Raw genomic sequence first — 14,658 nt, forward strand, 5'->3', positions numbered from 1 at the left:
TTGATGATTTTCATCTTGGAAAAAGCCATCTCACAGAGGTATGTGGAATCAAAGTAGGTTTTCACCTTGAGTGCACACAATGTCAGAAGAGAGTACTTCTCTCAGTTTACAAGTCCCCAAAAGTCTCTATCTCTTGAGTTAGCTTTCAGCTCTGTGTCATCTTGCAAGGTGATTATTTCCATGCCAAGTCCACTGCTTTCTTCAAACACCTGCTGAAACTTTGCTGTCAGTTGTCCAATGTCCACTTGAAGAAAAGGATGCGAGACAAACAATGATTTGTTCCATCTTGTCTAACTCTTGAAATTGTCTGTTGAATTCTTTTTCAAATTTGTTCAGATAGTCAGAGAATTTATTTGGATGGAACCTTCTCTGTTTGACCTGTTGTTGGATTTTCTCCAGATTTGGGAATGTTCAGTAATTTTATTCTTTAACTGGGAGGACCAGAGGCTCAGTTTCAGCTTGAACACATTCTGATCGTGTGTGATAAGCCTCTGTCCTACCCCTGCAGTTCCCAGTTCAGCTCATTCAAGCTTGCACATATGTCCGTAAAACACTAAGTCTAGCAACCATGCATTATCTGACAGCTTGCTGTACACCTAATTTCTTGATTTAAGATGACAATTTCAGGGAGATGATCTAAAAATTTCTGGGGGACTTTTCATCAACTCAACCACCTCACATCTGCATGAAGGATCAGCTCATCATAGGTGGCATCAAACCAACTGAGTAACAATTTGAACAAACAATGTTGTAGAGCTCTGGCATGAATTGAGTTGATGATCTGTCATTGCATGAAAAAAGTCAATAAATGTGGTGACTGGCGCTTGCTTGTGAATTACACAGTGGTGACTGTTAAAGGAGGAGAATTGAGGACCATTCCTACAAAGTGCAACAAAGCATGCACTGACACCCAGCATTGACTGTGTACCATCAGTTATGATGGAAACTAGTTTCTTGATCGGAATGTCTTTCTATTCAGTAAATTTTAATCTATCTTTTCTATACTGACAGACAGGCAAACACAGAAATAGTGATGTTATGGCTTTATAAGCTCAAGAAGTTGTTCAAGCAAACAGTGCAATGTACATACTGTGGAATATATATCCAGGGAATAATCTTTAACAAATCTCTGAGGTTCAAGTTTGTGTGCTCCCATTGAGGTTTTCTGGTAGTTCCATGTTGTACTGATTAGATACCCTTGATGGCAGGCAACAATTCCATCCCAATCACTCTGGCGTGCTGATTCTATCATAACAGATCAAAACCAGATTAATCAGCAGCATTAGAAACCAGAAATACATTGAGATAATTTAGAATAGAAATCTATATTTAAGATTCAAAAAACATTACAATATGACACGTTCAAATATTTAAGTTAAGGACAAACATGATATTGTAACTGCCTGCCTAAATAAAGCTGGAAAATGTAATAGTTTAATTAAATTTTCTGTGTTTAAACCGGGTAATGTTCCATTCCATTCATTCTAAAGTAGAAAATCAGAATTGGTGTAGATGTACCATTACCTGAAGTAAATGTAGTAATTGGAGGTAGTTTCAATGTATCATACTTCAATCCCTTCTTTTTGGATTTCTTTTTATTAATGGAACCTTAAAACAAGAAACACATCTGATTTTTTTTACCAAAAACAACAATTTGGTACATATTTCTAAAGAAACAAAAAAGTGAGTACAATTTGTGCTTTACATTTAATAGATTAAATAGGCGTGTATGTATTGGGCCTCTATAAGCCATTCTTCTTTCCATCCATCCATTAACTGTTTTGGTTAATTTCTCCTAAATTTGTTTGCTGGTTAAATTTCTACCCTTGGCCTAATCACAACTTAATTTGTGGTACTTTTGGATTTGACTTTTCCATATTGGTTTATTATTACATACAGCTCGATGGCACCAGTGCTTAATAGCTTAATTTCGAGGTTGTAAAGACAAAGTTGCTTCAAATTACCACACAATTTGGGTGTACCAATACCAGTAACAGTCTAGCAACTGTTCTCTGTCTCCTTGACTTTAACACTTTCAGTGCCTTAGTTACCAGAATTGACAATATTCAAGATATGGCTGACCAGAGCACAATGTCATTTAAACACAATTTCTTCCAACTTCTATTTGATTGGAGTCCTCCAGCGATTGAAAACCTTGAGGACAGTCTGTTAAAACCCTAAACCCATTTTGTTCAAGATGAATGTATGACAGTACTGGTCATGACGCACATATTACATGTGAAACACACTACCCATTTTCAGTTGCACCATCCTGATTTAGAGTCCTTTTTTTATTAACAGCCTTCAATTCTTGATCTCTATTGCTATTTTATCAGTACTTTGCAGGTCCTTCCAATTGTGTTGCACTTTACATTCATCCATCTTTAGATTTGACAGCATTAAATTTCATCCATTACATATTTCAAGGAGTACAAATATTGTCATATATTTGCAGATTTTAGAGAGCTCGACTTCCAGAAACCAACAGCCATCAGGAAGTACCTTTTCTTAAACAAATAAAAATATTTGGTCCAAATCAATGCTGCAGGAGCTCAAGACAGTACCCTAGATCCAATCATCTTCAGCTTCTTCACCATTGACCTTCCCTCCAACATTAAGTCAGAAGTGGAGATGTTCATCAATGATTGCAATGTTCAATACCATTTGCAACTCCTCAGATAGTGAAGCAATCCCGACCCACATGCAGCAAGACCTGGACAACATTCAATCTTGGGCTGGCAAGTAATATTCATACCACAGAAGTGTCAATGTCGCAAATATTATTGAACTGGGGGACGGACAGACCATCAACTAGAAACTTAACAGAATCAGCCACATAAATAACGTGGATACAAGAGTTGGTCAGTGGCTGAGAATTATGAATAACTCACCACTTGACTCCCTAAAGATCTAAAAGGCACAAAGCAAGATAACGATGAAATACTCTTGAGCTTAGCTTCAACACTCAAGAAGCTTAACACCATCCATAAGAAATAAGCGCACTAGACCATTTGGTCTCTCGCCATTCAATAAAATCATGGCTGATTGTGGCCTTAACTCCACTTTCCTGTCGATTCCCTACAGATCAAATATCCATCTAACCCAGCCTCCATTGCTCTCTGGAGCACTGAATTCCTAAGGATAACGACCCTCTGAGAAGAACTTCCTCTCCAGCTCTATTTTAAATAATGTCACTTATTTGCAGGCCAGATCCTAGTTCTAGATTCCCCCATGAGAAGCATTCTCGCAATCTCTTTGTCAAGCCCATCAGAATCTTGTATGTTCTGAAATTATCACCTCCAAATTAGTACAAGCACAACTTATTCCACATTTCTTCATAAGACAAACCCATTTATTTCAGGAATCAACCTAAAAAAACCTTCTCTGAGCTACCTCTAATGCAAGTATATCCCTCTTTAAATAAGGTCAAAACTGCACGGAGTGCTCCAGGTGTGCTCACCAATGCCCAGTACAGTCGTAACATGACTTCCCTTCTTTTATACTCCAGCCACCTTGCAACAAGGTTAACATTTCATTTGCCTTCCTAATTACTTTCTGAACCTGCATGTTAATTTCTTGTGATTCACGTATGAGGGTATTCAGATCCTGTACCACAGCATTCTGCAGTCTCTCACCAGTTGACTAATATTCTCCAGGACAAAGGAACCTGCTTGATCAGCACTCCATCCACCAATTTAAATACCCCCGCATCATTCAAGTACATTCCAATAATAAATCCTACTAGCTGCACGCTATCAACTTTTATTCAGTTGCAAGTTTTACATTATAGCGGTGGGCACAAAATTTTGTTTGAAAAATAATTAAAATCGAAGATGCAAAATTATTTTATTTTTAAGCTGAAATAGCATATTTGTGCACAGAATATTGCCAAAGGAACAATATGCACAATATGCCTTTGGCATATTGAAGTGTTTTAAGGTGCTTGGAGCATTATCAAACCAAATTTAACACTGGGGAACTGAAAGGAGAAAGTTAGGACAAATGATCAAAAGCTTGGTCAAAGTAGTTGGACCTGAAGTGTGTTGCAATGGAGGAGAAAGAGCTGGAGAGATTCAGCAGAGAAATTCCAGTGCTTGGGGCCCACAGCTAAAGGCATGGTAGCAAAAGAAATCAAGGATGCACAAAGAGCCAGAAATTTAGGAATTAGGTGTTTTTGAATAAACTCTAGGATTTTTGTTGATTCATTGTTCCACTGGAGCAAGCAGAGAGGGAGTGATTTGAGGCAGGAGTGCTGGTGAGAGCTTGATTGAATTAATTATTTATTTAATTAGTCAGTTAGTGTGTGTTTATTTTTTGGCCTTTACTTTTGTAGTAGTATTTTTCTTAAGTTTAAAGTGAAAACCGGAAGTGGGCTGCTAAGGAGTCTGGGAAGGGTTTTTTAAGCGCGCGAAGTATAAAAGGTAGGCTGCAGTATACAGCGGGCAGCGTCGGGAGTGGGCAGTGGAGTGTGTGGGAAGCAGAGTGTGAGCTATAAGGGCTTTGGCTCACAGGGCTTTGGGAGACAGGGCGATCAGGGGTGAGTTTAATTCATTTTTGCTGTTTCTACCTGGTATTGGCAAGGTATCTAGAGGGGATGGGTGTGCAGGCAGTGCTATGTTCCTCTTGCACTATGTTTGAGGTGAGGGACGACATCAGTGTCCCTGCTGATTACACCTGCGGGAAGTGCACCCATCTGCAGCTCCTCCAAAACCGTGTTAGGGAACTGGAGCTAGAATTGGATGAACTTATGATCATTAGGGACGCAGAGGTGGCCATAGACAGAAGCTTTAGGGATACAGTTACTCCGAGGAATGAAAATAGATGGGTGACGGTGAGAGGGGCTGGGAGGAAGCAGTCGGTGCAGGGATCCCCGGTGGTCGTTCCCCTTAGCAACAAGTATTCCACTTTGGATACGGTTGAGGGGGCCAAAGGTGGGACCTGTATAAACAGGATGGGGTGCACCTGAACCAGAGGGGTACCAATATCCTGGGAGGGAAATTTGATATGGCTCTTCAGGGGGGTTTAAACTAATTTGTCAGGGGAGTGGGAAAAGGTGTTGTAGTCCAGAAGTCAGTGTTGAGGGTGGTGAGGTATTGGGGAAGGTATCAAGGTCAAGGGTGGGTACCGGTAGACAGGAAGGTGGGTTGAAGTGTGTCTACTTCAATGCAAGGAGCATCCGGAACAAGGTAGATGAACTTGGGGCGTGGATTGATTCAATATCAGTTGCTTTGGACATCTGGCAGAAACTGTCAGGGAAAGGCACTAATGAAAAGTGGAACTTTTTCAAGGAACAAATACTGGGTGTCCTTGATAGGTATGTCTCTGTCAGGCAGGGAGGAAATGGCCGAGTGAGGGAACCATAGTTCACGAAAGAGGTGGAATGTCTTGTGAAAAGGAAGAGGGAAGCTTATGTGGGGATGAGGAAACAAGGTTCAGATGGCTCGATTTGAGGGTTACAAGTTAGCAAGGAATGAGCTGAAAAGGGGCTCAGGAGAGCTAGGAGGGGACATGAGAAGTCCTTGGTGGGTCGGATCAAGGAAAATCCCAAGGCTTTTTACTCTTATGTGAGGAATAAAAGAATGACCAGGGTGAGGTTAGGGCCGGTCAAGGACAGTAGTGGGAACTTGTGTATGGAGTCAGTAGAGATAGGCGAGGTGATGAATGAATACTTTTCTTCAGTGTTCACCAAGGAGAGGGGCCATGTTTTTGAGGAAGAGGAGGTGTTACAGGCTAATAGGCTGGAGGAAATAGATGTTCGGAGGGAGGATGTCCTGGCAGTTTTGAATAAACTGAAGGTCGATAAGTCCCCTGGGCCTGATGAAATATATCCTAGGATTCTTTGGGAGGCAAGGGATGAGATTGCAGAGCCTTTGGCTTTGATCTTTGGGTCCTCACTGTCCACGGGGATGGTGCCAGAGGGCTGGAGAGTGGCGAATGTTGTTCCTCTGTTTAAGAAAGGGAATAGAAATGACCCTGGTAATTATAGACCGGTTAGTCTTACTTCGGTGGTTGGTAAATTGATGGAAAAGGTCCTTAGGGATGGGATTTACGACCATTTAGAAAGATGCGGATTAATCCGGGATAGTCAGCACGGATTCGTGAAGGGCAAGTCGTGCCTCACAAATTTGATTGAATTTTTTGAGGAGGTAACTAAGTGTGTTGATGAAGGTAGGGCAGTTGATGTCATATACATGGATTTTAGTAAGGCGTTTGATAAGGTCCCCCATGGTCGGCTTATGATGAAAGTAAGGAGGTGTGGGATAGAGGGAAAGTTGGCCGATTGGATAGGTAACTGGCTATCTGATCGAAGACGGAGGGTGGTGGTGGATGGAAAATTTTCAGACTGGAGGCAGGTTGCTAGCGGAGTGCCGCAGGGATCAGTGCTTGGTCCTCTGCTCTTTGTGATTTTTATGAATGACTTAGAGGAGGGGGCTGAAGGGTGGATCAGTAAATTTTCTGATGACACCAAGATTGGTGGAGTAGTGGATGAGGTGGAGGGCTGTTGTAGGCTGCAAAGAGACATAGATAGGATGCAAAGCTGGGCTGAAAAATGGCAAATGGAGTTTAACCCTGATAAATGTGAGGTGATTCATTTTGGTAGGACTAATTTAAATGTGGACTACAGGGTCAAAGGTAGGGTTCTGAAGACTGTGGAGGAACAGAGATCCACAGATCTCTAAAGGTTGCCACTCAAATGGATAGAGCTGTAAAGAAGGCCTATAGTGTGTTAGCTTTTATTAACAGGGGGTTGGAGTTTAAGAGCTGCAACTGTACAGGACCTTGGTGAGACCACATTTGGAATATTGTGTGCAGTTCTGGTCACCTCACTATAAGAAGGATGTGGAAGTGCTGGAAAGAGTGCAGAGGAGATTTACCAGGATGCTGCCTGGTTTGGAGGGTAGGTCTTATGAGAAAAGGTTGAGGGAGCTAGGGCTGTTCTCTCTGGAGCGGAGGAGGCTGAGGGGAGACTTAATAGAGGTTTATAAAATGATGAAGGGGATAGATAGAGTGAACGTTCAAAGACTATTTCCTCAGGTGGATGGAGCTATTACAAGGGGGCATAACTATAGGGTTCGTGGTGGGAGATATAGGAAGGATATCAGAGGTAAGTTCTTTATGCAGAGAGTGGTTGGGGTGTGGAATGGACTGCCTGCAGTGATAGTGGAGTCAGACACTTTAGGAACATTTAAGCGGTTATTGGATAAGCACATGGAGCACACCAGGATGATAGGGAGTGGGATAGCTTGATCTTGGTTTCAGACAAAGCTCGGCACAACATCGTGGGCCTGTTCTGTGCTGTACTGTTCTATGTTTAAAGTCCACTTGGGATGGCACTTAGTAAAGATAATGAGACTAGCCAGGCAAAATTCCTCCATCCAGAATTAATGTTGGCTAGAATCTTCAAAAAATAAATAATCAAGATTATACCCAATAGTTGTTTTTTTTTATTCTGCATCGATGTGTGCTTACTTAGTTGCTTGACTGTGGTACATCGTTCCAATCGAGAAATCCCAATGGTACTTCACAAAGCATGTCCCTCGTCTTTCCCAATAACGGTTAATAAATACCCTCTGTCCCTCAGGATTTGTTTGAATCCCAATTATAACTTCCTCTTGAGCTAGACGGTAAGATGTTTAAAAGATTTGACATTACATTCTACCTTTCTCACTCTTAAGCGATATTTTCTCACCCTCAGCCGAAAAATCTAGTCAAGCCTGAAGTGAGGAGGGTGAAAGAGCAGGAAGAAACACATTGTGGCCCTTTACTGGTGTTATTTCAAAAACAAAAGTTAAAAATAATTTCAGAAAAATACTTTGTTATAAAAATGAAATATCTTTGTCACTACCTAATAAATTTATGCACATTTCAAAAAATGTAACATATATTCATTATACTTTTCAATCAAACTTACCCCGTCCCAAACTCTTATTAAAACGTTCATGAATAGTGGAAAATGACTGCAAAGTTCCATCCTGTCCTATATTAACAAAAACAAACACAAGTGAATGGAGTTTCATAATAAAATTAGATTTTGAAAAATGTCAAGGGGCACTAAAACATGGGTATGAATCAATACCGTTACTAAATTGCTTCATGTAAATAGCCAAATTACTACTTCAAACCACCATACAGCAACACCAACAATTTGTACTTAAATAATACCTGTGACAAAATAAATATTTCAAGGTGTTTCACAAGCGCATTATAAAACAAATCTTCACACCAAGCCACATAAGGATATACCAGAGTAGATTGGCAAAAGTTTAGTCAGAGATAGATTTTAAGGAGCACCTTAAAGAAAGAGGTAGAGAAGCACAAAGGGAATGCCAAAGCTTAGCATATGGCAGCTGAAGGCATGGCTACCGAAAATCTGTGATGCTCAAGAAGCCAGAATTAAAGCCGATATCTTGGGAGGGTTGTGAAAGGACGAATGAAGCCTTGGTGGGATTTGAAAACAAGAAAACCTGCTAACCAAATTCAAGGTGTTGCTTACTAGGACTTAATATGTTGGACTGTGAGCACACCAGAAAAATTAGACGTTTTATACTATTGAGTCATTAAAAAATTAATACAATGCACCGGTTGCTGCGGAGATTAGATTTCCCCAATCGCAAAGATGTGGGGCCCCGATTCTCTCATCGCGATCCGCAACTTTTCTGGCGGGTTCAGTCGGAAGAATCATGTCGAAGCCTTTTTCCAGGATTTGCGCATGCGCCGGGAATGCATGCGCATCTCCCAGAGCCGGAGAACAGTTAGAGTCCAGACCACGCTGGAAACCGGCGGGAAGACAGGTAAGTGATTTGAATCTTTTTAAAATATGTTTTGCATGTGATTATCGGGAACTTGCCGGGCCCAATTGTATCTCCCACCCCACCAGGAGTACTTTATTTAGGTGAGGTTTAAAGTAGCTCCCCACATCCGGAGAACGAGCAGGAGATCCTGCCAGAATGAAGGGGGGGGACAACTGGGGCCCCCCAGGGGGTCGGGCGGTGGGGGGTGGTGCCCCCTGGGCATGGGAACCCTGACAGTGCCAGCCTGCACCCCCTGGCACTGCCCAAGGGGCAAAGTGCCGATGTCCAGGCAGCACCTTGGCACTGCCCATTCTACATCAGGCACTTAACTGTCCTTGCCTCAGGGGCATATCACTTAACTCATACCAGTAGGAAAGTAAGTTTGCAATTCACCAGAAAATGTAGATGCATGCAAAACAACTTGCACTGGCATGGGTAATGAACATTAAGTCAACAGAATTTTCCTTTGTGACATATACAGCAATTTTATTTTTATTACATTTCAAGGAGGTGTAACCTGATCAAAACAAGGTATCTTTCTACAGAGTGGAGATTTATTTCCATATTATAAAGTAACCGAAGACCAAGCAATGACATACAAGAAAAATCTGTTCTTACCAGAGCTAAGGATGTTTTGTCCATCAGATCCATGATATTTTACTTTGGTTGGAGGGGCACTGTGTCCTAAACGGCATCGTAAAAGGCGACCTCCACCTTCTGGGGCATCAAAAATCCAGACCTGCTCAAGAAATAGAATACATAATTTTAAACAGGGATAAATTACTCTTAAGCAAGGCTTTCCTCCATCAGATGCATTTGCCAACTCTGACCTTTCCTATTGTTTCCTGCCTATCAACCAGGTCAACTAGTGACAAATTCATGCAAGCCTTTGTGATTAATTGCTTTTTGTCTGAGGAAGGATGTTCTTGCTATGGAGGGATTGCAATGAAGGTTTACCAGACTGATTCTTGGGAATGACATATGAGGAGAGATGGAATCAGTTAGGATAATATTTGCTGGAGTTCAGAAGAATTATGGGGAGGATCTCATAGAAACCTATAAAATTCTAACAGGACTAGACAGGGTAGCTGAAGGAAGGATATTCCGGATACTGGGGGAGTCCAGGGGTCATAGTGTCTAAGGATAAGCGGTAAACCATTTAGGTCTGAGATGAGGAGAAATTTCTTCACCCAGAAAGTGGTAAGCCTGTGGTATTCACTTCAACAGAAAGCAGCTAAGGCCAAAACATTGTTATGTTTTCAAGGAGTTAGATATAGCTGTTAGAGCAAAAGAGATCAAAGGACATGGGGAGGGCGGCTGAGGTGAGAACAGGTTATTGAGTTGGATGATCAGCTATGATCATAATGAACGGGTGATACGGTGGCACAGTGCTTAGCACTGCTGCCTCACAGTCCTATTTCAGCCTTGGGTGACTGTGTTGGTGCTCCACTTTCCTCCCACACTCCACAGATGTGCAAGTTAGGTGGATTGGCCATGCTAAATTGTTCCTCCGTGTCAGGGAGATTTGCAGGGTAAATACGAGGGGTTACGGAGATAGAGCCTGAATGGGATTGTTGTCCATGCAGACTCAATGGGCCAAATGGCCTCCTTCTGCACTGTCGGAATTCTATGATTCTACGAATGGCGGAGCAGACTTGAAAGACCAAATGGCCTACTCCTGCTCCTATTTCCTTTTAATACAACCTGATATTGTGTCTGAGATCATGTTTTCCCACCTACTGCATATTTTATTGATTTCCTAATTTCCTCCTGGTAAACTGAGGCCACCCTTAACAGTAACATCTGTCCAGATACACATTTCCTTTATTTGATTGCAAAGTGTTTGGTTTTTGATTCAATTTATTTTATCTGTTGATAGCTTGCAGACCCTCATCTTTGCCCACAGTTTTCACCTACGCACACTCAGACCAGATATTTGCTGAAATATAGGAAGCCAGCTTGACAGTCAGTCAGAGGTTTAAGCCCTTCTTCAGAGACTTTAGCACATAACCTAGGCTGCCAATGTAGTACTTTGTTGCTTTACTGTCAGGAGTGCTGTCTATCTGATGGGATATTAAAACAATGCCCTATCTATTGTCTCAGATGAACATAAAAGCTCCATGGTACTACCTGAACAGCAGGTGAGTTCTCACCTGTCCCTGATCAACATTTTAAGCCCAAAAATAGATCAAGAGATGTTTGTAGCACTTTGCTACGTAGAAATTGACTGCTGTATTTCCCTATACTAGTGACTACACTTAAAAAGGTGCCCAATTGGTTGTAGAGTGCTTTGCAACATCTTGAGTTGGAAAGATGATAAAAAGTTCTTTTTTTTATCACCTTTATTTTTATTAGGTTGCCTATTTGACTTCCCCCATATTATTAGTTTAAATTCTTCCTCACCGGCTTATTTATACTCTCTGCAAACTTAATTCACAATAAAACCTGTCCTTCCACAATCCTTCGAACTTGTACAAATATTCTAGGAATCAGAAACTCTTCCTTCTAAACAATTTTCCACTCATGCACTGGCATATTTAATCTGTTCCCCCCTCAACATCTTTAGCAGGACCACCCAAAAGTAATTGTGAGACTGCCACCCTTGAGATCCTGCACTCTAATCCAAAACTTATTCCTACAAGTGTCTCTGAAAGAGTTGCAGTCTACTTTTCCTAATCTTAGTGATTCCTACATATAACAACTTCAGAGTACTTGGTTGTGATTTTCCCTCACAGTCAAATAACCTATCAACAGCCATCTCTAGGAATCATTATGTTGTGAATATTTACTTCATGGTACATGTGTTTTTGGATATACCTTTTAGCTTTAGAAAATAACTTGTAGTTTTAGGAAGAAAATTTTTAGGCTGTAGATGTAAAAGATTAGAATAGAAGAGAGAGAGCTATAAAACAGCGGGTCGGCTTACTCAGCTCGAGAACTGAAAAGGTGATATCTATAAGGCTTGCAGTCCAGAGAGTTGTTTCTGCTTTGGGAGCTGGAACTTAATTGATTTAAAAGTATTCAGTTAATCCTGTAAGGTTATAAAACCCATTTACTTCATATCAAAAAATACATTGTAAATTAGGATATTTAGTTTGAAGTTCAGCTTGAGGAAAGCCCAGTGCAGGCCTTTGCCATAGAGTTGGATGCTTAGGAAAGCTCTCTTGTTTCAATTTATCTAGGTGTTGCTGGAAACGGTTCATTTGTTACAGTTTGGATCTTGTGTAGTTTGCAGCTTACTAAGAGACAACCAAAGTAACTGACAGTTAGCTAGACCTACACTGTTATCAGAGTAAAAAAAACTCTTCATCACTTGCAGATGAGTTTGAAATTTGTGATTGAATAGAAGCTGGAAGATTTCCTAGTTTGAAACTAGTGGAAGAATCCACAGTGGTCTTCCACAGCAGCTTGCAGCAAGGAAAGCAATAAACAGATTAGCTTGCAAGTATTGAAGAGTAACAAGAAAGAGTACTGGAGCATCCATAGTCAAGAGATAGTAAATGAGATTTTACTCTCCGAGAATAGCTGAAACTGCCAGAATTTTCCAGAGGAATGTGGCATACCAATGGGTGATCCCTACAGAAGTCAATAACTTTAAGATAAATGTGTCTTACAAGGAAATTCTTGGGGAAGTAAACCAAAGTACATCATATGTAGTTATAAACCATATTGTTAACAGCGTTTGTTTCCTTTATTTCTTTTATATACAATAGGGTTTGCTTTGTTTAAAGAAAGTGAAATCTTGGGGCATAGTTCTATTGATTAAAACAGGATGTTTGGGTTTTTCTTTAAATGCTAGCTCATAGCATCAATCCTTAACCAGATCATAACAATACAAAATAACGAATACAATCACAGGGTACTGGTGTGTGTCCAATTTGTTGAAGTATATTCTAAGCAAGATATTAAGTTTAGTTCAAATTAGATGCACAAACCTTAAAAATGATTTAGCTAGCCAAATCTTTAAAAGCTGGAGGGCATGCTAATAAAGCTGCAAAATAAAGCAAATATGATCTTAGGTTTAATAATTAAAGCAAAGAGATTACAGTGGGAAATTGTCCAATTTTTTACCCTGCTTCAGAAAGGCTGCTAAGTCCATAAGACAGTGCAGAAGGAGGTTAACAAGATGATACCAACATTAACGAGCATTTAGAGTAGAAATATTTTCAATCAGATAAGAGGTTAGGAAGAGATTGGAGAGAAATTTTCAAAATTTAGAGGTACTTAGATGGGGAAAACTGTTGTCCTTGGTTCAGGAGGTGGCACCTAAAAGCTGAGTTCAACAGCAAAACATATGAAGAGAAATTTTAAGAGTTTGTTTTTAAAGTAGAACAATATTAGAACATGGAATTACCCAGCAAAACTTATGGAAGCGAGATCATTAATGGCCTTTAAAAATGAAGTGGATAAATAATAGAAAAACTTTAAAAATGGCTTCAAGGAAATGAAGCTATGTGAATTATTCAGAGCAATCAAATGGGCATAATAGCCTCATTGTGTTGTAATATTCTATTATATTGTGAATCATTGAAGGGAAAGAAAATTGTCGAGGAAAAAGTAGATAGCTCAAGACTTAATTGTTCCTTCCTTTTTCAAGGTTTGATCCTGCGGTGTTAATGCAAACACTGCAACATGCTATTTCCTACGCAGCGCCATCCACAGGTTAGAAATTTGTTTAAAAATAAATTAGAGTGCCACCCAATGGCTAGAGTCAAGTCCTACAACATCCATAGTAAAATTCCTCACTGAGCTGTAACAACAATATAGAACAGTACAGCATGAATTTTAATTTTAATGTTTTAACATAAATAGAGCAAGAGGAGCAGCTGGAGATAAACCAAGGTCTGAGGACGAACCTGAAGAGAACGAGAGGAGAATTTGGGAGTTAAAGCCATGCCTGAGAGTAGAGCGGCTAGTGAGCAAGTGAGGAACAGGTGGAGATAAAGCAAGACCCACGAGTGGACATATGAGAGCAAAGTCAGGAGCCAAAGCTCAAATTCAGAAAAAAATTAAAGAGCAGCCCCACAGGACAGTAGGTAAGTAATTAGTTGGTGAGTATTCCAGTTTTTGTTTGCTCTTTAAGCTAGGGACGTGTCAATCTCAGAGTTAAGAATCTGTAACTATGATTCTAAGTTGCCAAAGATGGTATGGAAGATGAATTTGTGGAATATTATTGAGATACATTCTTGGAATAACATGTTGCAGAAAAAATGATTGTAGATTTAGGATTGTGTAATGAGGCAGGGCTATTTACTAATCTCATATTTAACGATCCTGTGTAAAAAAAAATATTATACAATATCAAGTTTGAAAGTGAAATACTGGAGTGCAAAAAAAAGAACTTTGAACTTAAACAAAACCAAATACACAGGTATGAGGAGAGAGCTGGCTATGGTTGACAGTATACCAGTAAATAAACAATGGGAAACATTAAACAAACAATTCAAAATGCTCAACAAAAATAAATTCCATTAAAAAACAAAAACTCAGCAAGAAAGATCCATCCATCGTTACAATCCATCCATTGAAGTTACAAAGAGAATTATTGACTATGAATAGGCTCATAATGTTGCAAATTAAATTAGTAAGGCTGGTGATTGGGAGAATTTTAATAACCAGGAGAGCATCACCAAAAATCTGATAAAAAGGGGAAAAATAGGATGAGAGAAAGCTACTTAATATAAAAACAGATTGTTACAGTTTTTATTAGCATAGAGAAAGGAGAGTAGCTAAAGTAATGAGGACATGATGGATAATTAACAAAATTGTGTGTCCATTTTCAGGGTAGAACACAAATTACATACCTAAACTAGAGGATAATCAAGGGGCCAATAAGCATGATGAATGCAAAATAATTAATATTAGC

The 14,658-nt window shown here is 40.0% G+C and overlaps 1 protein-coding gene across 1 annotated transcript in view; it reads right to left on the minus strand.

Moving 5' to 3' along the window:
- wdr36 (WD repeat domain 36) overlaps positions 1-14,658 on the minus strand; it is a 103,935-nt gene that overhangs the window by 46,620 nt on the left and 42,657 nt on the right. The window contains exons 9-12 of the mRNA XM_078214675.1: positions 9,411-9,531; positions 7,913-7,978; positions 1,525-1,608; positions 1,091-1,245 (exon numbers count right to left, since the gene is read on the minus strand). Of these exons, the coding sequence (XP_078070801.1) occupies positions 1,091-1,245; positions 1,525-1,608; positions 7,913-7,978; positions 9,411-9,531 (426 nt within the window). The remainder of the gene's footprint in view (positions 1-1,090; positions 1,246-1,524; positions 1,609-7,912; positions 7,979-9,410; positions 9,532-14,658) is intronic.

The sequence above is a fragment of the Mustelus asterias genome, chromosome 6 (assembly GCF_964213995.1).
Source record: "Mustelus asterias chromosome 6, sMusAst1.hap1.1, whole genome shotgun sequence".
NCBI lineage: Eukaryota > Metazoa > Chordata > Chondrichthyes > Carcharhiniformes > Triakidae > Mustelus > Mustelus asterias.